At 55.0% G+C, this 24618-nt stretch overlaps 1 protein-coding gene across 4 annotated transcripts in view; it reads left to right on the top strand.

Moving 5' to 3' along the window:
• Positions 1–24618, top strand: part of CLIP2 (CAP-Gly domain containing linker protein 2) — a 70041-nt gene that overhangs the window by 28950 nt on the left and 16473 nt on the right. For 3 of the 4 annotated variants that reach the window (XM_059693438.1, XM_059693437.1, XM_059693440.1), the window contains exons 3-9: positions 3796–4346; positions 10959–11083; positions 12530–12743; positions 13579–13776; positions 15401–15504; positions 17284–17344; positions 23131–23235. In XM_059693438.1, the coding sequence (XP_059549421.1) occupies positions 3796–4346; positions 10959–11083; positions 12530–12743; positions 13579–13776; positions 15401–15504; positions 17284–17344; positions 23131–23235 (1358 nt within the window). The remainder of the gene's footprint in view (positions 1–3795; positions 4347–10958; positions 11084–12529; positions 12744–13578; positions 13777–15400; positions 15505–17283; positions 17345–23130; positions 23236–24618) is intronic. The other variant, XM_059693439.1, reaches the window with a different exon arrangement.

The raw sequence follows: 24618 nt of genomic DNA, 5'->3' as shown, positions 1-24618 counted from the left end.
TGCCCGCGTCTAGGAAAGGATCAGATGCTCCTGTGAGCTTTAAGTCTCTCGCTGCCTCGGGGGTTTGCTGAGACCCCTGCTGCTCTGTGCAGGAACCTGGAGGGAGCAGGACCCAGATCCTGGCTTCAGGGAGCTTCCAGGGCCTGCCTCAGAGCCTCAGAGCTGTGAGGGGGCAGCCAGGTCCGAGAGCTGGAGTACTCACAGCAGCTCCTCCAGGAGAGATGGGGTCCATAGAATATCAGTGCTGGCCGGGTCCCTGGCTATTCTGACCCAGTTCTTAGTTGTCCCATGGGGAAACTGAGGCCCAGATAAGAGAAGGGGCTTGGCCAGGCCTAGCCAGCATGTTACAATGGCTCCCTGGAGGGAAGGGGACTCTAAAAGGGTTTTGTTTTTTTAAATTATGTTTTATTTTATTTGTTTGTTTGCTTGCTTGTTTGTTTGTTTTGGTGAGTTTTAAAAAGCATTTATTGGGGTGACATTGGTTCATAAAACCATACAGGTTTCAAGTGTACAACTCAGCATAACATCACCTGCACTCTGCATTGTGTGCCCATCGCCCCAAGCAAAGTCTCTTTCTGTCTCCTTTCTCCCCCTTTGCCCACCTACCCTCCCCACCCCCCTTCCTTCTGGCTATCACCACACTGTCTGTCTGTATGTGTGTGTGTGTATATATATATATATATATATTTTTAATTTTTTTTCTTAATCCCTTCTCCTTTTATCCAGCCCTCTAAGCCCCCTCCCCTCTGACAGCTGTCAGTCTCTTCCATGCATCCATGCTTCTGTTTCTATTTTGTTTGTCGTTTTATTTTGTTCATTAGATCCCATATAAAAGTGAGACCATGTGGTACTGGTCTTCCTCTGGCTGGCTTATTTCACTTAGCACAGTGCTCTCCAGGTCCCTCCACGCTGTTGCCAAAGGTACGAGTTCCTTCTTTCTTGGCCCTGGAAGGGTTTTCCATGCCTCCCCACCTTCAGGCTGCTGCACGCCCCCCAGTGTGAGAGGGGGATTTGATGAGGGTTTGCCAAAGAGGAAAAATGGAGCGAGATGCCAGAGTGCGGTTGCCCCAGGGTTTGACCTGGATTTTAGCAGCTGTTGAAACAACTGGTCCCTGGGCCTGTGGCCCCTGGAAGGGGCGGGTGGGGGGAGAAATATTACCTGAGGGTCTGCCTGAGCCGGGACAGCTGGGCGGGAAGACAGCTGAGTAGGCAGCCTTTTGCCAAGAATAGCCGAGAATAGCTGGGTTCCCTGGGACCTGGGACTCTCCTCTGTAAGCAAAGGACAGGCCGAGAAGGCTCGTACCTGGACCACCACCGTTCAGTTCCGGTAACAGACATCAGGCAGGCCCTTGGCACAGGGAAGTGTTGTAGAAATGGATACGGAGACGACACTGACACCTGCTAGGCATGTGTGCCTCCTGGGGCGTCATTGAGAGGGAGGGCTCTGGGCCAGACCAGCAGGGCCCAACTCCTGCCTAGGTAACAGGGGCAAGTCCCAGAGCCTCTGTTTCCTCGTCTGCAAGATAAGAATGCAACACATTAAAAGCCTATTGGGGCATGCACCGGCACTTCATAGATGCTGGTTGCTGCTTTAGTGGTGATCACATCACACCTCATTGTTGATGGGCCCCCCGGCCCCTTGGGCAGTGTTAGGAGCGGGTGGGGGCTTCTTTCCCTTCGGCCTGCTTTTCAGAGCAGCTTTGCCTAAGGGAGGTGCCTGCCTGACCTAGGTCCCAGCAGAAGCTCTTTGTGGTACAGGATTGTCCTAAATCCTAAATCAAGATTGAGGACTCCCAGGAGCTCGGCCCAGGCACAAGGAACCAGCAGGATGGGGTCTGTGTCAGCTGACTTGCACTCGGTGTTTTATGCCAATTTCAGAGGGTTCGGACCCCCCCCCCCCCGCCCCCCTTATTTTCCTCAGGGCTGGAGCCACTTGCCCAAGATCACCAGAACCTGCCTGGAAGCCCTTCTGCCTCCTGGGCCTTTTGTGATTTTTAATTTTTTCTAGCCCCTTCCTTTTTGTATAAGTCATTCTCATGAACTAACAAAAGCCAGCACTCGTGGGCACACGTGTGAACCAGGCAGGCACTGTCCCTATCATCACACAACAGCCCAGAAGAGAGGTGCAGGTGAGCGCCACAGGTGGGGCGGGGGAAGCTGGGTTCCAGAGCAGGACTGCTGGGCTCCAGGTCCTGCCCCCTCAGCCACTGTGACCTCCGCCTCCTGGGATCTCGGTGGTGGGAGAGAGCCTTGGGCCCCAAACCAGGGTCCCACTCAGGCGTCTCATCTCCACAAGAAATGAAGAAGAGATGAGATTGTTTCCTGATTGTGGGGAGCCCTAGGGTTTAGCCAGATTCTGGGAAATAGGTCCATTCAGGGGAGTCCACAATTTGGGGTGATGGTAGTTTGGGGCTGGGCATTGTGGGCATTGTGTGTACGTTTTTTAGATGATTTGCAAGTGCCCTGCACCAGGAGCCAGCGGCCTTTGGCCAGGGCTGACTCTGCTGCCTACTGCTTGGGAGCTGAGATGAAGCACCTGCCGTCTCTGGGCCCGTGTCCTCAGCTGTAAAACTGGGACAACAAAATCCCTTCGCAGGGTTAGCTGTGAGGGCCGGGGGGCTGCCGCATGCCAGCCTCCATGCACAGAGCACCCGTCAGTGGGTCTGATGACTGCGGTTGTTGATCAAATTCAGCATTAAAGCTCGATCTCCCGGAGCCCGGCTCCCAGGTGAGAGGTGGTCCCTTCCCGCCTGTCAGGACCCCGTCCTGGCTGCTCGGGCCTGGGTGCCACGTGCTTTCCCACCACCGCTGCCAGTGCCAGAGGGAGACCTGCTTGCTTGGCCTCGTGTGTTGGGCCTGCCTTGGAATTGCGTGGCTTCCTCGTCCCGGAAGCTCTGTCCTTAAGGGTTGGTTTCCAGCCCGAGACAGCATCCAGCCAGGCCGGGGCCTCGGGGCCCTTGGCCTTGGATGAAAGGAGGACTCAGGTTGGAGCTGCTGCCCTGGGCCCCCTCCACTGGCTGCCCATGGAAACATCAGGGTCAGAAACACCTGCCCCCTGTCTCCGTCTGTGTTTCACAAGCCCATCGCTTCTGGAACCGAGAAGGACGAGCTCTCCTCTGCTTGATGCGTGGTCCGGCAGGAAGGAGGGGCAGCCTCCGGACCTTGAGGTGCAAACAGCAAGGCTTTCTGAGCTCCCACCTTCCCAGGAGCCTAGGACCCAGGAGCCACACACACACAGAGCACGGTGGGGCCAGCTCTGCTTTGTCCTTTCCTGAGTGACCTTGAGCAAGTTGCTGCCCTTCCCTACCTCCTGGGAGGTAGGCCCCTCCCAGAGTTTGAGTCCCATTTCTGCTGTGGCCTTGGGCAAGGCCTTTGCCTCAGGATCCTCCTTCCTACAAGGAGGACTGGGTTAGGGGGCCCAGTTCAGGCCAGAGAACCCCACGGTCAGTCCTAGGAATGAGGTTACACACTTGCTTCCTCCTCCTGCCCTCCTCCCTCCCACTTGTTCTGGTCTGCACAACCCTGAGGCTCAGACTTGGGAAGGAGGAGGAGAGGGGAGGTTTAGGGGTGGAGTAAGATATTTTTCCTGGCTCTTTCTTTGCCCCAAAATGTCTGTGGCTATGGCCAGCTGTCAAGGAATAGTCTTTTGCTGGGGCACAAGGTCCATGAAGAATGAGACCTGCCCAAGCCCACACTGCCAACCACACCTGCCTCAGTTTCCCCATCAGGTAACCAGCACTGGCACCTTCCAGCTCTCACTCAGCCCTAACCATTGCCTCTCTCCTCACTCTCCAGGCTCCCCACTGCACAAGCAGGCCTCGGCACCCTCTGTGGCTGTGCCCGCTGCCTCTGAGAAGCCTGGCCCGAAGGCAGCCGAGGTGGGCGATGACTTCGTGGGGGACTTTGAGGTCGGTGAGCGGGTATGGGTGAATGGCGTGAAGCCAGGTGTGGTACAGTACCTGGGTGAGACACAGTTCGCGCCCGGCCAGTGGGCCGGCGTGGTGCTGGACGAGCCCGTGGGCAAGAACGACGGCGCTGTGGGCGGCGTGCGCTACTTCGAGTGCCCGGCCCTGCAGGGCATCTTCACGCGGCCCTCCAAGCTCACCCGGCAGCCCACGGCTGAGGGCTCGGGCAGCGACACCCACTCGGTGGAGTCGCTGACCGCCCAGAACCTGTCGCTGCACTCGGGCACGGCCACACCCCCGCTGACCAGCCGCGTCATCCCGCTTCGGGAGAGTGTCCTCAACAGCTCCGTCAAGACAGGCAACGAGTCGGGCTCCAACCTCTCGGACAGTGGCTCTGTGAAGCGGGGTGACAAGGACCTGCGCTTGGGAGACCGTGTGCTGGTGAGTCCCTTCCCCCCACTGCTGCACCCCACTAGGCAAGCTGGAACCAGGGGGCTGGCAGGGATGGGGTCCCGGCTGGGTCACCCACTCCTTGTTAGAACCACACAGAGGGACCAGGGAGACAGGTTAAGTGGGCTCTGCAGACTGTCGCTGAGTGACCCTGGGCAGGTGTCTTATCCTTTCTGGGCCTCAGTCTTCCCATCTATAAAATGGGAATTTTAATAGTACCTTCCTCATAAGTTGAAATGCATTAATATGTATAATGCCTTTAGATGGTGCCTATAATTAATAAGTGCCCCATAATGTCAGCTATTATTGATGATATCCATTGATCTGGGCCACCATCATGGATGTGCCAGGCCTATACTGAAACTGCCAGGGACTAGAGTGCTCAAGACCCCTGGCCCAGGGTCGGCAGTTGGTTCAGACACCTAATTAACCGTAATGGAGAGTAATTAATCACTGTTGCTGCGGAGGAGAGAATTGGGTCACAAGAGCCCACGGGCTCTCTAGGCAAGTCTGCCTGCCAGGGTCCCTCTTCTCCGGTACTCCCGCTGTTGGGGCAGGAGTAAGAGGGGGCAGTTGCCCTCAAGCCCTTCAGAGTCTGGATTCATCCTGTAGTATGAATGTGGGAGTGTTTTCCAGGCACCTGCTGTGAGCCAGACCTAGGCTGGGGGTGGAAAGGCACACAGAATAGGGCCAAGACCTGTTGTGCCAAATCCTGGGCCCAGGTGGCTCCGGGCTGACCCTGTCCTTCAAAAACCATGGTTTTGGGTGGGTGAGAATAACACCACGCGAGGAGGCCGGCTCAGCGTCTTCTGCTTCTCTCAAGCAAAGAGCGTCTGGTCCAGCCTTAAGTATCGCTGCAATGACACCATCCCAGAGGACTTCCAAGAGTTCCAAACCCAGAATTGCAATCGCCTGGATACGCAAACCCAAGGAGCAATTCATAACTGCTTTTCCAAACACTAAAGCCATATATTTTTTAACTTCCTACAACTTTCTTTATATATACTGTGGCTTTCTTTTACCAGCCCAAAATATATCAAACTTTTTATATGAATGTAGCAATAAAGAAGAGATAATTTCTAAAAAAAAAATTACCTGAAGGGTGTCAGGCAGGCCTGGGGTCTGAGGAGTCAAGGAAAGGTACCAGTTGGTGGAGGGAGTGGTTCCTGTGCTCAGGTCAGGTGGGGGCGAGTGGAGGGGTTTCCTCAAGGTGGGGAGCACATGGCTGGAGCTCTCAGGCTGAGCGGGGAAGGGTTTGGCGGGCTCTGGAGTCCCAATGTGGGGGTCCCAACAAGTTATCACTGCCTGGGATCCTCCCTCCCCACTCTAGACCTCGCACAGGGCCATGGTTTCTCCTGGAGGCTTCTGGGAAGCGCATTTGGGTTGCGGGGGACGAGAGGAAATGTTTATACCCATTTCCCCATTGAAACCTCAGGCCTTCATCAGAGCTGGCAGCAGTAGCAGCAGACGCCCCATTGACTTCCCAGCCACAAGTGGGCTGAGCCCTCTCTTTGAGACACGCTTTCTGGGGGGTGTATCCCATGCTGGGCACCTGCCCAGCGCTTTCTGTACCTTGTTCCTGTGGGCCCTTCCCTCTGCCTTACAAGACAGGGGTTATCCCCCCGTTTTACAGATGAGGAAACTGGGCTCAGCCTGGGAAACTCACAGCCAGGAGCTGATGGGCCATTCATCCCTTTATTCACTCATCAGCTGTGCCTGCCCGGATGCCCTTGCATTCTGGTGGGGGAGAGGAATCTGAATGAGGGGGTTGTTTCTACCACAAGGATCGGGCCTCACCTGCCCCCCACCCCACCCTCGCCTGCAGCTGCCCTTGGGTTAGTACTCCTGGCTGGTCCAGTACTGCCAGGACCCAGCTGGCTTGCTGACCCTGGACCTTGCTATTCTCCCCTGGACCTGTTGTGAACACCTGACAACTCTCCTCCGGTCCCTGTCCCACCCTTAAAAAATTATATCCCGGACATGGGTGACTCTAGAGGCCTGACCTTACACAATTTGAGGATGAGGGACTCTAGGAAAAACTATATGAAAAAATATTGCTTTTGAAAATTTTGTAAATCATGTGATTCCCATGAATGCATTGTCAGGGCCTTGGAAGAGGCCAGTGCAGGTGAGGGTCCCTGTTGCCTAAGCTGTTAGCTTCACCAACCACAAGTCCACTTCTGACCTGGGTCAAAGGTGTGAGCTGTGTTCATTATGTATGAACATAAGTAATGGTATTTATGCTTATTAAGTTGTGCTGCCCTTTAAAGATACCCCTGGATCCTGGTTTCATTTGGGCCTCAACACTACCCCATAAGGTCTGTGTACTAGATAAGTAATCATGGGCAAGTTATTTATCCTCTCTGCCTCAGTTTCTACTACTGTAAAATGGGGATAATAGTTCATCTGTCTTGCGTGGCTCTGTGTAACCTCTGTGAAGTGTTAGCTATTGTCAGCATTAAAGTCCGTGTTGGGCCTGTCCAGTGTGGCTCAATGGTTGAGTGTTGACCCATAAACCAGGAAGTCACGGTTCGATTCCCAATCAGGGCACATGCTCCAATTGTGGCTCCATCCCCATTAGAGGGTGTGCAGGAGGCAGCCGATCAATGATTCTCTCTCATCATTGATGTTTCTATTTCTCTCTCCTTCTCCCTTCCTCTCTCTGAAAATCAATCAAAACTTTTTTTTTTTTTAATTCCATGATGGGTGGGCATTCTCCTCGGCCAGGGGGTCCTGGGTGCAGTGAAGTGCTCAGAGCTCAGGGAGGCTCCCTGAGGGCACACGGTGACTCACGATGGCCTGAATGTCCTTGGCTTCTATTGGTCAAGTGCCTGCTGTGAATGGAATCCTGTGCCAAAAACTTTACACCCACCATCCATTTCCTCTTCAGCCCTGAGAGGCCCTGGTCCCTGGAGGAACCTCTGGAGGGTGAGAGGGAGGCCTGGAGACCACAGGAGAAACATGCCTCCCCTTCCCCGAATAGTGTCACTGAATACTGGAAGTTGTGTTACATGCCTGTCTGACGCAATTTTCAGATGCTGTTTGGAGCTGTGCATTGGGTTTCTGGATCACCTCTTGTTCTCACAGTCGCCCATTTCACAGACTGAGAGGCCTGCGTTTCCCACAGCACCTACAGTGGAAGCAGCCGAGCTGGGCCCAGAGCCTGGCTGTCCTGCCTGGCTTTCCCACCCTCTGCCCCTGCCGTAGCCCAGGAGGTGGTCTGTCTGCATGGGTTTTAGGGAAGTCAGTTTCAGAGGCAGCATGGCTGGTGTGGCAGACGCAGGGACCAGCCACACAACCACCAGTTTAGGATTGAGGTCGTTGAAGACGAAAGACATTCCAGGTTGGAAAGCAGAGCAGCAGGAACCGAGAGGGCAGGTTGAGACCTGGTGATAGGAGGGATTGGGAGGACAACCCCACCTGCGGGTCATTGACCAGTGAGAGCCGATCCTGACTCGGAGAGAGGCCTGCTGGGGCAGAAACCACCAGGCCCTGATTATTGTTTGAGTGAGGACAGTGAGGCCCAGAGAGGGCAAGTACTTGCTCAGAGTCACACAGCAGGGCATGGGCAAGGCTGAGATGGGGACTCTGGCTTCTACCTACCAGCCCAGGAACGTCCCCTGTGTCCCCCACCTTCTGTGTGCCCAGCAGCCTGGGTGGGGGAGCAGAAATGTCTTGGTCATCTACCATTGACACCGTGGGGCATAATTAGCAAGGAACAGAGAACTTGTCTCAGGAAGGAAGAGGCCTGGCTGGCTGCTTGTGGCTCCAGGAGGCGCCCCAGGCCAAAGATGCGGAGACAGATGCGAGGTTGCGAGGTGGCGGGAGAGCTCTCTGACCCCCAAGGACGTCAATGGCAGAAAGGCTGCCGTGACAGGTCGGGCTCTCCAGGAGTAGCTGCTGAGGTGGGCTTGCGGTGCAGATGTTGAAGGATTTCAGCATCTGTGGGAGACTGGGCAGAAGGAGAAGTCAGACTGCACGCAGGGGGATAGAGCTTGGCCAGCCCGGGAGCTCTAGAGAGAGACTGTCCATCGCAGCACCCGTGTTGAGCCAGGTGTCCACCTTTCCGTCACTTGGTGTGGCTGCCCCAGGAAAGGCCTCAGCTCAGGTGAGGGTGACCTGCAACAAGGGCCAGTCCCGAGGGGCTCAAAGCAGGGCAGCCAGGCCGTCCTTGAAGCGGGATCTGAGTGGAGCAGCTCCATGTAGGTGAAGGCTCTGTCCCTTCACCTTCCTTCACGCACTAGGCGCAGAGGCAACCCGAGAAGAGTGGGACCTTTCCAGAGAACCACCTGCTACCCTCGCCCAGCACATATTTTTTATGTTTTTATTGATTTCAGAGAGGAAGGGAGAGGGTGAGAGAAATAGAAGCATCAATGCTGAAAGGGACTCATTGATCGCTGCCTCCTGCATGCCCCACACTGGGGATCAAGTCCACAACCTGGGCATATTCCCTGACCGGGAATCGAACCATGACCTCCTGGTTCATGGGTCGGCACTCAACCACTGAGCAACACTGGCCAGGCTCCCAGTACATCTTAAAGCTCACAGCCGAGGCCAGCCTAGCATGCAGGTAACCAGAGTGTACCAGCCCACCAGGCAGTCTGACCAGCGACGCTCCCCCACTGGGCCAGTCGGTTCTCCACAGGGCTGTGTCCCTCCAGGGTCCCCTTGGCAACTGGCCCGATTAGGTACGGGAACAGGGTCCTGAGAGATGAAGAATGAGGTTCTCTCTCTACCAGTCCTGCCCCCACAACTCCTAGGTCAAACACCCAGCAGGGGGTGTCGAGGTGGCAAAGTGGGAAGGTAGGCTTAGGGGTTGTACAAGCCTGGGTGTGAGCTCAGCTCTGCCCCTGACAGCAGTTTGATCCTGGGCAGCATAATAAAAACAGTAAATAGAGCCCTAGCCGGTTTTGCTCAGTGGTTAGAGCGTTGACCTGCAGACTGAAGGGTCCCAGGTTCGATTCCGGTCCAGGGCATGGACCTTGGTTGTGGGCACATCCCCAATAGGGGGTGTGCAGGAGGCAGCTGATCGATGTTTCTCTCTCATCGATGTTTCAACTCTCTATCCCTCTCCCTTTGTCTCTGTAAAAAATCAATAAAATCTATTTAAATATCTTACTTTCAAAAAATAGTAAATAGAGAAGGGGCAGTTCTCATCACTGGAGGGCAGGCCTGGCACACACGTGAGGGAGCCGCTGCAGAATCTCTGGGGCTTCAGGGAGGTGAGCTTCCCCAGGTTGTGGTGGCCTGGGCAGGGCTCAGGCACCAGACCTGTCCCCTCTGGAGACTGTCCCACTCTTTCCGCTCTGCTCCCATCTCTGAGAATACCTGCCTGGTTTCATCCTGTTAAAGACAGAAAGGGACAGAGGATTCTGCTCCGGAGGCAGCTGAGGACTAAGGTTGCAGCAGCACCTTGCTGGGGCGGGGGCAGGCTTGTTAGTGCTCTAGCCAGACTCCCACCCCAGGGGAGAGGGGCCCTGAGTACTGCTTGCTTGGTCATAGCTCTGTAAACCCGGAAGTAGGTGTGAAGCAGCGGTGATGGGCATCTAGCACCTCCCTTCCTTGATGGGAAGTCAGTGAATGGCACCCAAAATTGAAAAGGCACAAAGTAGCAACATAAGCATGCCAGTTAGAAATATGGAGGTAAAATACCAAGCAGTTCAGCTTGAAGAGTTACAGTTTTGCTTCTGGGGAGAAGTAGAGAAACTTTCAGGGCAGCTTTAGAAGTATCTGACTCTTTATGTATAAATAACTTTAATTTTTTAAAGAACTATTTTTACAGTAATAGTCTCACTTATTACTCTATCCTGTGAATTTTTTGACCTTGGTAAAATACACATAAGAAAATGTACCTGCCCTGACCGGTTTGGCTCAGTGGATAGAGCGTCGGCCTGCGGACTCGAGGGTCCCAGGTTCAATTCCGGTCAAGGGCATGTACCTTGGTTGCGGGAACATCCCCAGTGGGGGGTGTGCAGGAGGCAGCTGATCGATGTTTCTCTCTTATTGATGTTTCTAACTCTCTATCCCTCTCCCTTCCTCTCTGTAAAAAATCAATAAAATGTATTTTTTTAAAAAAAGGAAATGTACCTTCGTAACCATTTGAAGTGTACAGTTCAGTATGTTCAGTACATTGACGCTGTCGTGCAACAGATCTACAGATTTTGTTCATCATGCAAACCTGAAATTGTTCCTTAAACTACAACTCTTCGTTTCCCTCTTCCTGCCAGCCCCTGGCAACCACCATTTGAAACATCCATTTTAAAGGATAAGATGCATTGAGATTCTAGTATGTACTGCACACACAGCACTTAGCCCTCACAAAATCCCTTTTCACAGATGAAGATGCTGAAGCTGAGAGGTTCGGTAACGTGCTCAAGCTCACACTGCAGAGTTTGAATGCAGGTCTACCTGTCCGTCTCAAAGCTCTTGCCAGGGGCAGTCCTGAGAAGTACTGGTTGTACCTGTTTCACTCCTCACCCCAGCTCTCCTCTCTCCTGCACTTTGGAAAGGAGGTGTGGGGTGAGCCTGGCACCTGGGTCCCTGCACCACCTCTGCCTGTGCCCACTGTATGCTCTAGCCCTGAGCCTCTCCGTGTGCCAACAGGTTGGCGGGACAAAGACTGGCGTGGTGCGTTATGTGGGGGAGACGGACTTTGCCAAGGGCGAGTGGTGTGGCGTGGAGCTGGACGAGCCCCTTGGGAAGAACGATGGGGCGGTGGCGGGCACCAGGTACGGTGGGCTTCCCCCAGGAGTGTGGGAGGGGGCTTGTCTTTGCCTGGGGTGGGTGCAGGGGACAAGGATGGGGCAGCTGAGGAAGCCAGTGTTGAGTGTGTGGGTGGCTGTGCCAGACACCACAGTACAGATGCTGCCTCCATCCTGTCACAGCAGTGTGCGGGGCAGGTAGTGGAGCTATCATCCCCATTTTACAGATGAGAGAACGGAGGCCAGAAAGGTCATTGCTCAAGGTCACACAGAGTCAGGGGCAAATGCTAGGAGAGGCAGTGGTCCCTGCCTCCTTGGGATTTCTCTGGGCAACACAGGAAATCAGACAGTGAGCTCTGCAGGCAAGGGTGGGGTCACAACTGGTTCTATGTTCCATGCCATCTCCAGTTAAAGGGAACTGACTGTGGGAATGCGGGGTCAAGAGGATCTAAGACTGTGCCTCAATCATTGGGGATGGAGTTGGGTGATATGATGGGTGAGCAGTGTCAGGGATGTGGGCTCGGGCTAGATGGCCTGCATTCCTGCGTTGGCTATGCCTGGATTAGCTTCTGTGGCCCAGATGAGTCTGTGGCAGCTCTGAGAAGGAAGCTATGCTAGGCTGGGGGACAGCCCGAGCAAAGACCTTAATGCAGGAAGAGGAAGGGCAGGGTGGTCGTTTCAAAGTGAGTCAGAAACTGGACAGAACTAGCTCGCCTGGTCCCGTGTAGAATCCTTGACCAGAGAGATTTCAAGAGATCACCCAGAGTTTCCATAACAACACTTTGCCTTCCTGTTTTGAAGACCGATATTTCTCTCAACTTACTCCTGCTTTCTGACCTCAGGGGCAGGTTGGGTGGCAGCCCCCCACCCCCACCCCCAACACACACACACACTTTTGCTTCTCTATTCAGGGAGTTCCATGGCAGAGAGCTGATGGGGTTCCTTGGGTCTGGGGTGGACCAGAGGTAGCCATGAGAGTGGGGCTGCAGATATGCCTGGTGGCCTCTGAATGGAGCCAAGCATAGTCGGTTTTGGAGCCCAGCAGGCTAGAGGTTCCAGTCCCAGCATTGCCACTTGACCAGCTGTGTGACTGTGAGCAAGTTACTGAACCTCTCTGAACCTGTCTCTTCATCTGTGAAATGTAGACAATAGTGGAGTGGTTGGGGGCTTAAAATGAGCATTCATGAAAAGGGACTGGGGCAGAGCATGTGCTCAGTAATTGTTATTCGCCTGCCTCCCCCCAGATATGCCCAACAGCTGTTCCCAACCCCCATACATACACCAGGATACCCCGCCCCAGGAATCTCAGGCCCTACTTACTCTAATCCCTTTCTGGGAGTCTCTTCTACTTGGGATATGGGTGATTGTACATAAGGATGAGCCTCTCTACTGGGCTCTGAGGAGGTGGGGAGGCAGGTGAAGCTGCAGGCTATGCGGCCATGATGCCAGCATGGGTCTCTCTTGCTTCCCCAGGTACTTCCAGTGCCCACCCAAGTTTGGTCTCTTCGCGCCCATCCACAAGGTGATCCGCATCGGCTTCCCGTCCACCAGCCCAGCCAAAGCCAAGAAGACCAAGCGAATGGCCATGGGTGTGTCAGCGCTGACCCACAGTCCCAGCAGCTCCTCCATCAGCTCCGTCAGCTCTGTGGCGTCCTCTGTGGGGGGCCGGCCCAGCCGCAGTGGCCTGGTGAGGGTGGGGCTGGGAGGGGTGTCCTGATGTATGTGTGGGGATTGAGGACAGAGGGATCCAGGTGCCCCTGACTTGCACTAGCGCCAGGCATCCTCAGACTGGAGTTTTCGAGGAGAGATGAAAGCACATCTTTTAACGAGGAAAATTGATCCATTTACATTATTGTTATTTTTATATTACTGATTTGTCAGTAGCCTGAGCCTTTCCTGGGAGTTGAGGGTCATACAGATGCAGGGCAGGTCATACAGGTGCAGGTTTCAAAAAGGTTGCCACAGGCACCCTGGATGAGGGGGAAAGGTGAGGCTGCCCTTCTGGGCAGAGAGCTTCTAGCCAAGCTCAGTCTAGGACAGTGGTTCTCAACCTTCTGGCCCTTTAAATACAGTTCTTCATGTTGTGACCCAACCATAAAATTATTTTCGTTGCTACTTCATAACTGTAATGTTGCTACTATTATGAATCATAATGTAAATATCTGATATGCAGGATGGTCTTAGGCGACCCCTGTGAAAGGGTCGTTTGACTGCCAAAGGGGTCGCGACCCACAGGTTGAGAACCTCTGGTCTAGGATGAAAGGTTCCTCCTGACCCAGGAGAAGGTGGCCCGGGAGGGAGCCTACCAGAGGCAGAGCCCCAGCTGTGACTCTCCTGGGAGTGGGGAGTTTCCTGAATCTGAAATAATACGCTTCCCCCTGCACAAGTAGGCAGGGGCACTAGCATGGGGAGGAGCAGGACCCTGGGAGTGCAGGCCTTGGGCCCCCACCTGCTGGGTAGCCGTGGGTTATCTGGATGGTGCTCAGATCCTGAGTCCTGCCTGCACCCATGCCCTCCTGCAGCTCACGGAGACCTCTTCACGCTACGCCCGCAAGATCTCCGGCACGACTGCCTTGCAAGAGGCACTGAAGGAGAAGCAGCAGCACATTGAGCAGCTGCTGGCTGAACGGGACCTGGAGCGGGCTGAGGTGGCCAAGGCCACGAGCCACATCTGCGAGGTGGAGAAGGAGATCGCCCTGCTCAAGGCGCAGCATGAGCAGGTGGGTGGGCAGGCGGGCAGTGGGCACCCAGAGGGGCACCAGCAGCCTCCCCAGGCCAGGCTCACAGGTCACTCACACCAGAGCGCAGACGATGGATGTGCAGAGAAGACTCCTCCTCCAACTGGCGGAAGTCCTTCCAGTGGATAGGTTCACACGCTTTCAGAAGCTGGATAGAGTCCGGTCGGTGAGGCGCAGGAGTTGAGTGTGCACTGAGAGGTCACGGTTCGATTCCCCGTCAGGGCACATGCCTGGGAGGCAGGCTTGATCCCTAGCAGGGGTTGTGCAGGAGGCAGCCGATCAGTGTTGATATTTCTCTCTCACCGATGTTTCTATCTCTCTCTCCCTTCCTCTCTTAAAATAAGTAAAAACATCTTTTAAAAAAGAAAGTTAGAAAAAAGAACCTAGAAATAAACTGTCCCCTGCTTTTTCCTACCTCCTCAGTACGAGCCTTTCCTCGGTCATGGAACATTCTTCCCCATCTGAACAGCTAGCTGCGTTGCCGCTGTCACAGGCTGCGTCCTTGCTGACGTGGCCAGCCCCCTGCTATTGTTTAAATTGTTTCCAGTTTCTCACTTTTCCAAAATAACTCTCGTGCACACATTTTCTTTCTTTTTTTTTTTTTTTTAAGTATATTTTACTGATTTTTTACAGAGAGAGGAAGGGAGAGAGATAGAGAGTTAGAAACATCGATGAGAGAGAAACATCGATCAGCTGCCTCCTGCACATCTCCCACTGGGGATGTGCCCGCAACCCAGGTACATGCCCTTGACCGGAATCGAACCTGGGACCTTTCAGTCCGCAGGCCGACGCTCTATCCACTGAGCCAAACCGGTTTCGGCTCGTGCACACATTTTCTGTGTACACCTGTCCTCGTTTCAGATTGAACTTTGGAGCAGATTCGTGGGTTGGGCTTCGGGGAAGTAATCCCCTGCCCACAGCCTTGAGTCATCTGCTGTCGCATGTCTACTCTTCCCTGATGTTTGTCACCTGCGTGAGAGCCCCCTCCTGGGCCACTGCCCCCATTTGGGGCCAGCTCACCCCTCTCTTGGGTGCAGGAATTAATAAGGCCAAGTTCAGCCCTAGCCAGTTTGACTCAGTGGATAGAGCATTGGCCTGCAGGCTGAAGGGTCCTGGGTTCGATTCTGGCCAAGGGCATTTGCCCAGGTTGCAGGCTCAATCCCCAGTAGGGGGCAGCGTGCAGGAGGCAGCCAATCAATGATTCTCTCTCATCTTTGATGTTTCTCTCTCTTTCCCTCTCCCTTCCTCTCTGAAATCAATAAAAATATATTTAAAAAAATAAGGCCAAGCTCATGTGTGCTGTGGCAGGGGCCTTCACAGGACAATGTGTTTTAGGTCCTTGGGAGTTGGGGGAGGTGGCAGATATTGGGGTGCTAGATATGGGGGCAGGTGGACTTGAGGTTCCCACTGGCTGAGGCCGCAGCTGGGCCTACCCCTCACATCTGGCCCACAGTCCAAGCTCACCTAAGGCTGGCAGGGGAGTAGGGGTGGCTAGGGTTCCAGGCCTGACTCCTTGCACCACCCCTGCTATCTCCCACCCCTCCCCCACTTGGCCCCCGGTCCCCAGAAGGAGGCTGACCCTGTTCTGCCCTTGCTGGGGGCCCAGTATGTTGCAGAAGCAGAGGAGAAGCTGCAGCGGGCCCGGCTGCTGGTGGAGAGCGTGCGGAAGGAGAAGGTAGACCTGTCCAACCAGCTGGAGGAGGAGCGGAGGTATGTGCTGCCCCTGCCCTGGTCCTGGGAGCACATTTTCTCTGTGCCTCTGTAGGATGACCCAGGTCCAAATCCGGCTTCCACCACTTACAGGCTGCGTCACCTGGACTAGTGACATGAGCTCTGTGGGCCTCAGTCATCTCATCTGTAATGTGGGCTGGTGATCCCCATATCTGCAAGCTGTTGGGAGCACTTACACGATAATTCCAGTAAAGCAGCCGGCATGTGCTGAACACATGGGGACACTGTCCTTCCCACCTGTGTGGGTTCACTGTTCCTGCCACACACGGCTCAGGAAGCCAGTCATGAGGAGAATGCCCCGTGGAGGGGGTGGCCTGTGCCCCGTGCCTCTAGGGAGATATGCAGCATGAGGAAGAGCCAGTGCTCTCACCCCTTGAACCAGCTCAGGTCCGCAGAGCACCCCCTGGGCCAGGTTCTGTGCATGGAGCTCATAGCTCCTGTCCAGAAGCTCTGTTCCCATTTCACATGTCAAGAAACTGAGGCTTAAAGAAGCAGCAGCAAAGGGATGCTTGAAACGCCTTGCACCTGGTGTCAGCCCCATGCTGAGTCTGAGTGCTGTACCTGCACCGTCTCAACCTCACTATTAGCCTAGGCAGGTGTTAATTCATGTCACTCATGAGAAACTGAGGCTCGGTAGGAAAGGGACTTGTCCCAGGCCACCAGCCTGTTCATCATTCGCTGGTTCTTCCTGCCCAGGCTCGGTGGCTAGTGGGGCTGTGGATCCCTTTCTGTGGGTACCCTGGCCTGGCTTGGTTCTGGGTCACGTGGGGGACAGGGTTTCCCTTGGCCCAGGAGCTTCTCTGTCTCCTGGCTGACACAGATTTCTGTGGCTTCCTTCCCTTCCCCATGTAGTAGGCAGCCCCCCACCATGGGTCTGTTTTGGGGCTTTCAGCCAGGCATGTGCTGCACAGGCTGTTACCATCTGACTGGAGGGGAGGGCTTACTTAAATCTGCCAGAGATGCTTGTCAGGGTCCACACATCTGGTTCCCATGGCAACACGCCTGCTTGCCTAAAAACAAAAGCAGATCTTTAAGACATTCTGGGATTTGTGTTCAGGAGGGGCCTGGGTACAGGACCCGGCATTGCCCTGGATGCGCTGGGTGGGTCCCTTGCCCTTCCTGGGCCTCACTTTCCCTCATCTGTGTGCTGGGAGCTGTCAGAAGCCCAGCAAGAGCGGCTTTGTGAGCTGTCATGTGCCTGTGTCTCCCGTGGCGTCTTGGCACACGGGTGGGTGGATGTGTCTCCCTGCGGCTGGTGCCCTCCACCTCAGGGAGCAGTGAGATTGGGACTGTAGCCCCCAGTTTTGAGGCCTGTGAATGAGTGTGGATCAGCAGGGAAAAGCCTACAGTCCTTCCCTGCCCTCCCCCACTGCACCCCCCGCCCTCCACTATTCTGTGTGGCCGTGGCCGTCCCCTGCAGTGGTGAAAACAGAGTGGCCGCTAGCATCACTCCGTGTTCATTTATTCCCACGGCCACCCTGGGAGGGAGGATGCGGCATTGAGCCCTCCCATTTTAGAGAAGTCGGTGGTCTCCGCGTGGAGCACAGGCCGGGAAGCTGGGAGGCGGGAGGTTTGCAGGAGGTTCTGCCCCATCAGCCGTGTGGCTCTGGGCAGGTGTCCCCTAGACGGGGACAGCACCTTCTGTGTGGCCTGACCTCGGACTCTGGGCCACCTGTGGCCTCATCTCTCTGCCGTTGCTGACTTGGGGAAGCCCACCTGTCTGGGCAAAGCCCGCTCAGCTCCTTCTCCCCCCCGCAGGAAGGTGGAGGACCTGCAGTTCCGCGTGGAGGAGGAGTCCATCACCAAGGGAGACCTGGAGGTAACAGTCACAGGCACCGCCTGGCTTGCTCGGCACCCCGGGCCCAGCCCTTGTGGGGCAAATGGCCATGTGGTCCAGGCAGCAATTCCGGGCCCCCTCGGAGGGGCCATGGGGGTTTTGGGGGAGAAATGAAGAAGGGTCAAAGGTCATACTCTGGGAGAGAGGGGAGGGGTTGGTCATGAGAGACTCAGATGTCACAGGTGGGAATGACTCAGCTCCCAGAGCCTGAGGGGCCATACTTCTTATCTTGGCCATCAAGGCATCCACAGGCCTGAGGACGTATTGGCTGGACTCCCCAGTCCCTGCCTTGTTGGGTAATGGCCCTAAAGGTGGCCCTTGGGCCCTTAGTTCATCTTAGATTCCAGGTAAAATTTTGGCTAAAACTAGCTTGTTGTTGAGTCACAGAAATTACAGATGGAAAAACACTCAGAAAGGCAAATGGACTCACCCAGTAATAGAGCAAGTGAGCAGCCCCTGGGACCCGGAGCCAGGACTCCTGACTCCTGAGCTCAGCCAGAAAGGATGGCCATTATAGCGCCTCCTTGTTACAATGCCTGGACAAGTGGTCTAGACACAGTGGACCTTGCACTCTTCAATCCAGCCCCCCTTTCTAAGCTGAGGGACAGAGGTAGTCACATCAATTAGTAAAGCGCCCCACCCTCCCCATCCCAGCCCTCCTCACGAAACCATGCAGAGACCACAGTGCGCTCAGTCCCTCCCCACATGCTGAGCTGCCCCAACTGGCCTTGGGCAGCCTCTTCCCTTCTCGAGCCTCAGTTTGCTCTACTGTAAAATGAAGAGGTCGAACTAGGTCAGTGATTCTCAAACTTGAGGATTCATCACCTGGGTGGCTTGTTCAGATACAGAAGGCTGGCCCCAGCCTCATTCAGCTGGTCTGGGTGGAACCTGAGATTTCTAATGAGCTCCCAGGTGCGGCTGTAGGGTCACACTTTGGGAATCACTGCACTAGATCATTCTGAGCTCAGATTGGAAATTGCAGTTTTTGATTTTGTAAAAGAGCCATAGTAATATACTTGTAAGTTCCAAAGCACCGCAAAAGCATGCGAATGGTTGTCCTGTCCCCTAGATGACTCCCGCTGGGGAGGGACATGTATGATCTGCACAGGGTCACTGCCAGCTGCCCCTGTTGGGGCAGGTTTTCCTTCTCAAGCTTAAAGGATGGATGTCAGGGCACAACATGGCGTAGGAGCCCCAGGCCAGCGTCAGGGTGTTCTCATGGATGTTCCCCTCTTAGCCAAGGGGGCAGGTCATGGGGTTGTTTGGCTGGCTTTCCCACTGGATGGCTGCCTCCTGCAGGGTTTGGGGTGGGCTTCTGGGAAAAGTGCCTGTAGGTGAAAAGAACAGAGACCCCCCTCCTGCCAACTCCAGTCAACGGGGAAAAGCCTACAGGGAAATCTCACAGGCAGTTCAGGGAACTGGAACAAGAAACAGCATTAGGATCCAAGCCCGTTCTCTCCCACCCAGGGATTTCCTTCTTCTCATAACATGTGGTCAGGCTTCGTGTCTGTCTGTCTCTCTCACCGTGTCTCCATGTCCCTTGGTACGTCTGTTCCCTCTCCCCACCACCCACCCAGCCCCCTGGCCCCACTCAGGCTCCAGCATCCACTAGCTACTAGCTGTCCTCTCAAGAGAATCTGATTGATCCCAGGATAGCCAATGAGCTATCTGACTTTAGATCAGCTTCCATCCCAGATCCAATTGGTCTTGGCTGGGAGAGGCAGGGGGTGGGACAGACAATGACTGACAGCTAATTCAGTCCAAAGGCAGTAGAGTCCTGTTGCTGCTGTTTTTATTGTGACCATATTCATGGTAACCAAAAGGCAAATTGACCCAAAGTTCCATTCACCCCCACTCATCTTAAAAGTCAAAAATAAAACTCATAACACCTTCCAGCTATATCACCCCATCTCTCTGCTTGTCCTCCCCCGACCTTGCTCCCCCAACCACAGGAGGCGCCTCATTCCACCCTCACAGCCTCCTTCCTGACCCTGATGTTGGCCTGTCCAAGGGCTCAGTCCGGGCCCACTTGCCGCTTGGTCTACGCTCTCCCTGAGAGCTTCCAGCCTGTGACATTAAATGTCCTTAATAAGCCCACGATTCCCCGGGTCTTCCCTGAGTCCTGCACTGGCGTGCCACCTGGACAGGTAGGTGACAGGCACCTGTAGCACTTTCCTGGGGCTGCAGTAAAATAAAAAAAATTACTATAACTCGGTGGCTTAAAACAACACTAATTTATTCTTTGACAATTCTGGAGGCCAGAAGTCTGAAATCAAGGTGTGGGCAGGGTCATTCCTTGTGGAGGCCTCGGGAGGATGCTCCATGCCTCCCCCCCAGCTCTGGTGGGTGGCTTGTAGCTGCCTCCCTGCCTCCCTCATCGCATGGCCTTCCACCCTATGTGTTCCCGTGTCTCTTCACGTGACCGTACAAGGACAGTCATTGGATTTCAGGCCCACCTTAATCTAGTCTGACCTCATCTTAACTAATTACATGTGCAAAGAACCTATTCCAAACAAGGTCATGTTCTGAGGTTCCAGGTGGGTATGAAATTTGGGGGATGCTGTTCAGTCCAGTACAGGAGCCCACATGTGACATGTCCCAAACAGATCTGTTGGTTCCTGTCTCTCCCTCACACCACCCCCTACCGTTCTCATCTCACAACTGGCCCACAGTCCACACAGATGCTCAGGTCCCACAGCTCAAATTCACCTTGAACCTTCTCTTTCCCTCATCTCTCATCTGACATCCTTTTGCCCTTGCCGCCAAAATGATCTTCATCCCCACGTCCACCTTCCTGGGTCAGCCACAGCGCCCTGCCTCAGACAGCTACATAGCCAGTTGGCTGCTCTGTTTCTGCTCTTATTCAACTGTCTGTTCTTCACACTGAAGCCACGTAGACTTTTTAAAAATATCTTTTTAATTTTTAACATTGGAAAATTTTGAACCCTCTTTTACACATTCAACGATTTTCACCTCATAGTCACTCGTTCCAGCCACACTCCCCTATCCTCCTCCCATGTTATTTTGAAGCAAACTGCAGACATCCTGTGACCAAATCTTTTAAAAACGTAAATCAGATCCTGCCCGTTTTCTGCTCACACATCCGTGCCACCACCCTAGATAAAAGCCAGGCTCTGGAGAATGGCCCGGAAGACCTCTGCTCCAGGCACAGGGGCTCCTCTGCTTCTGGAACAACCCACGCTCTGTCTGCGTCTGAGCTTCTGCACGTGCTGGTTCCTCTGCCGGAAACACTCCTCCACCCCTGCCTGGGTCAGCGGGTCCCTGCGTCCCCTGCAGGTCTCACCTTGAGGAGGCCCCTTGGAGCTTCCGCAGCCTCCTCCTCTACCCCCATCCCACTTGCCCGCCACCCGGTGCTCTGTCCCTATTTCGAACCACAGCCTGAAGTTATCTTCCCCGATCATTTATTGTTTGCAACCCTCCCTAGAATGTGAGCCCCTTGGGGGTGGGGACCCTGTCTGTCTTTTTTCTGTTTATGTCCCCGATGCCAGAGCAGAGCAGGGGCATGGCCAGTGCTTCTCCAGGAGGGAATCCCGGGTCACAGGCTGGGATGTGTTTTGTGGTCCCCTCAGGGGTGTTGCCCCATTGCATCATAGAAACCTGTGCCACTCCCTGCCACCAAGGTTCAGGTTATTTTTTGTTAATTAAATAGCCCCTCGGTGTTTTTATTCGTTTTCATGTAACAGAAAGAGCCAGTTTTATGAACGCAGAATCAGCTATTGGTTGAGGAGGATTTGGTGCGAGGCCTGAAGGGACATCTGGAGGAGTGACGTGCCCATGACCTTCAGGAGCCCCTTGTGCAGTTGGGGAAACTCCTTCCCCATTTAATTAATAATAACAATGTGCCAGGCGTGGCTGTGTGCTTTGGATGGGGTGACACGGTCCGTGTGAGGAGAAGGGAATGAGCCGCAGGCCCTTCAGGCTGGACTGAGCTCCAGGATAGGACTCAGGAGTCTGTCACTGCTCCCGTTGCTGGCGGAAACCCTGCCTCCCCTCTGAGTCCAGCTGGTCCGGGAAAGGCGCCAGTCCTGGGTCCAGCGGCCTGAGTCTGGACCTTGCGCTGCCCGAAGTGAGATTCTGAGCGCGAGGCCTTACTGCCTGCAGTGGCCTCTCCCGCAGGCTGGGGAGATGGCCTTGATGGTGGCTTTCAGAACATTAACTCCAGGGGCCCTGACAGTGTCTGAAACAGGAGTGTGGTGGCCCCCCACAGGCCCTGGGCAGTGCCCTGGAGCAGAATGGAAGGCCAAACCGTCCACCCCACCTAAAATCTAGCCTCTGAGGCTGCCCCTCAAGCTCCTACATCGAATTTACCTTAATTAACTGAGCACCAGAGCAATTCCACTGAGCTCCCCTGTGCCCCCACAAAGACCCCAGTCCATGGTCCAAGAGGCTAGATGTTCTGAAGGTGATGGAGAAGAGTCCCCTTTGGGGGGGGCGGGGGGGGGGGAGACACACCAAATGAAATTGCCCTTAAATTGTAAGGCTCGGGGCTTTTCCTTGCCTGTGGGGCCACCAGTAGGGCATTTATGGTCATGCTCCGCCTAGCCTGGGTCTCGGGCAGTGCTGCTGTGCCCACCATTGGGGAGAAGGGGGCAGGGAGATGGCCTGTGAGGCTGGGATGAGGCACCATCGTCAGCCTGTGATTTTCTGGAAGAGACTGAGCGTAGCTGCTTGTTAGCATTGCAGCCTGCTGCCCTCTTGAGAGAGAAAGAGGGAACCTTTTTAGTTCTTTTGGGAAAACTCAGAAATATATAAGGTCACAGGCCACGGACATGAACGTCTCAGTAGTTCTTGATGAATTGCAGACGTATTTCAGGGACGGGAGGTACCAGTTTACCCTGCTGCCCTCAGCCCTGCCGGTGTCGGGTGTGTATTCTTCCTACAAATATGTGCACGTTGGTGAACCTGCCTCTTCAGAACTGCCCCACGGACTTGCTTTAACCTTGTTTCTCCTGGACGAGGAGGGGACAGGCGGGAGGGTAAGGAGGACCATGCCTCTCCCTACCGTGAACTGGTCTCCATGCTAGTCTGGGTGCTCACCGATCTGCTATGGGAACCCAAATGCCAGCCCGGATGCCCAGAGAATGCCGGGCTTTGTTAGTGTGTGAAGTGGGAGTTGTGAAGCTGGGACAGAAATGCCCTTGTGCTTTCGGGAGACTGGCTGTCTCCGCAGGGCCCGGGGGGAGGGGTGGGGGAGGTGGGGGGTGGCCACCACAGGCCGGGCTTGGGGCTGGGCAGTGGGAGGCACAGCTCAGCCTCCACCAGGGAGGCCAGGCTGGGAGAACCATGATGGTGTGGGTATAGTTTTGAAAACCTTCCATTCATTTGGTTCATCCACCTTCAGCACAGGCCTGAGGGCCAGGAATCCGGGGGTCATTTACTGTTCATCCATCCTGGTGGCCTGTGTGCACGACCCTGGGCCTGGCCTGAAAAGCAGCCCGCAGAGTCCCCGTGGGGAAGGGGAGAAGGCTGGCGCTCCTCCCCAGAGCTGCAAAGGGGAGGGCCACCTGGAGGTGACAGAAGGGACCCAGGGTGCCCTTAAAGAAACCCAGCCAGGACACAGGGCAGGAGGCAGGCCCACCTCACCAGACCTCTCTTTCCCTCAGCCACCTCCTCTCCTCGACCTGTTTTCCTGTCTTGTTCATGGTAGATGACGCCACCTCTCTCTCTCTCTTTCCCTCTCTCTTCCTCCGGCTTCCTTTCCCTGTGCCCTCTGCCCTGCCCCTCCCTCCCACCCACGGGTGGACCAGACCCAGACACAGCTGGAGCACGCGCGCATTGGGGAGCTGGAGCAGAGCCTGCTGCTGGAGAAGGCGCAGGCCGAGCGCCTGCTCCGAGAATTAGCCGACAACAGGGTAACACGCCTGCCGCCTCCGCCCGCCAGCGCCCTGCCCCTGGGCTCCTCTGTTTGATTATTTTCTCTGTCCTTGGCTGCTGTCCTCATTGTTTCTTCCCTTTTGTGCCCTTTCTAGGAGGGAAGTGGTGACACGGATGCCTATTGGGGAGGAGGGGGCTTGGCTCTCTGGGACTTTGCTCCCCAGCCGGTCCCATTGGCCGGGAATGTCCTGTGAGACCCTCCGCGCCCTCCCTCCCATGCATGGCCATGACAAGGCTCAGTCAGGTTCAGAAATCAGGGGTCTCTTGGGACAGGTCTGCCTTCTGCGGGCAGTCATGGAGACAACCTATCCATGCCTCTCTTCTCCCAGCTGGGAAGGTGGAGGATGGGGGACTTTAGCCTGGAAGGTCTTAAATATGGTGCTAAGAGGGGCCCCCCCGAAGACCTGGGGCTGGGGGAGGAGGGGGTGTTCCTAGGTTAGGGAAAGCTCTTTTTGGGGGTGGTTCCCCCCAAGTCCCAGGGCCTGGTTCCAAGTCTAGGCTCCAGGCCTAGCTGGCCCCTCCACAGCCCATGCATGTCCCGGGACTGGCCCCCGTGCAGGTACACACATCCAAACAGCTGGCTGGCCCAGCCCAGGGACAGTGCAGCCACCGTTCTCCTGGCAACGGCGCTAGCAGCCAGCGAGGAGTGATTGGGGCGCAAACAGCATGGGGTGTGGGGTGAGCAGCGGTCAGTCTCTGCATGTTGGCCTCAGCACCAGGGAGTGTGTGCATGCGGGGGTACCTGGGGGACACAGAGGGCACTGCACACTAAGTGTTGCCCGGTGACCGTGTGCTTGTGCAGTACACACGTGTGTGCACAGAGGCTACTGGCAGAAACTGACCCAGTCACAGTTGATAGGCTGCAGCCCTTCACACCCAGGCACCCCAACCTGATTGAAAAAAACAAAAGCAGGTTCATTGAACTAAAGGTCAGCTTCAGAAACAAAAATGTTTAAGCTTGTAACGGATTTAAAACGCTTAAATATTTTTGTTTCCAAATCTGTGACCATTGACATGATCAAGGTGAACCTCAGGAGGGTGGAACCTCTGATCTCAGAGTTTTCCCTCAGGAGGCAGGTCTGGGAGCATTAATTTTGTTCCGCTTTAGGCATTCGACCGGCCCTTCTTTGGCCACCCCCTGCAGACAGCCCCTGAGTCCACCCATTCCAGCTGGGGGACTTGCAAACTTCCCTGTCACCTCTGCCCTTTAAACTGAAAGCCATAACCTCGAATAAGTGGGGTTTTTAACCATCAATTTGCCCCACGCCTGGTGCAGTGGGGACAGTTGACTCCCTGAATCGCTGGGGTACAAGTCAGGGGGCTCTTTCTGGGAGGTATGGTGGGCAAGGCCATGAGAAAAG

Source organism: Myotis daubentonii, chromosome 4, assembly GCF_963259705.1.
Source record: "Myotis daubentonii chromosome 4, mMyoDau2.1, whole genome shotgun sequence".
Classification (NCBI taxonomy): domain Eukaryota; kingdom Metazoa; phylum Chordata; class Mammalia; order Chiroptera; family Vespertilionidae; genus Myotis; species Myotis daubentonii.
This window is presented reverse-complemented; position numbering and strand designations above follow the sequence as displayed.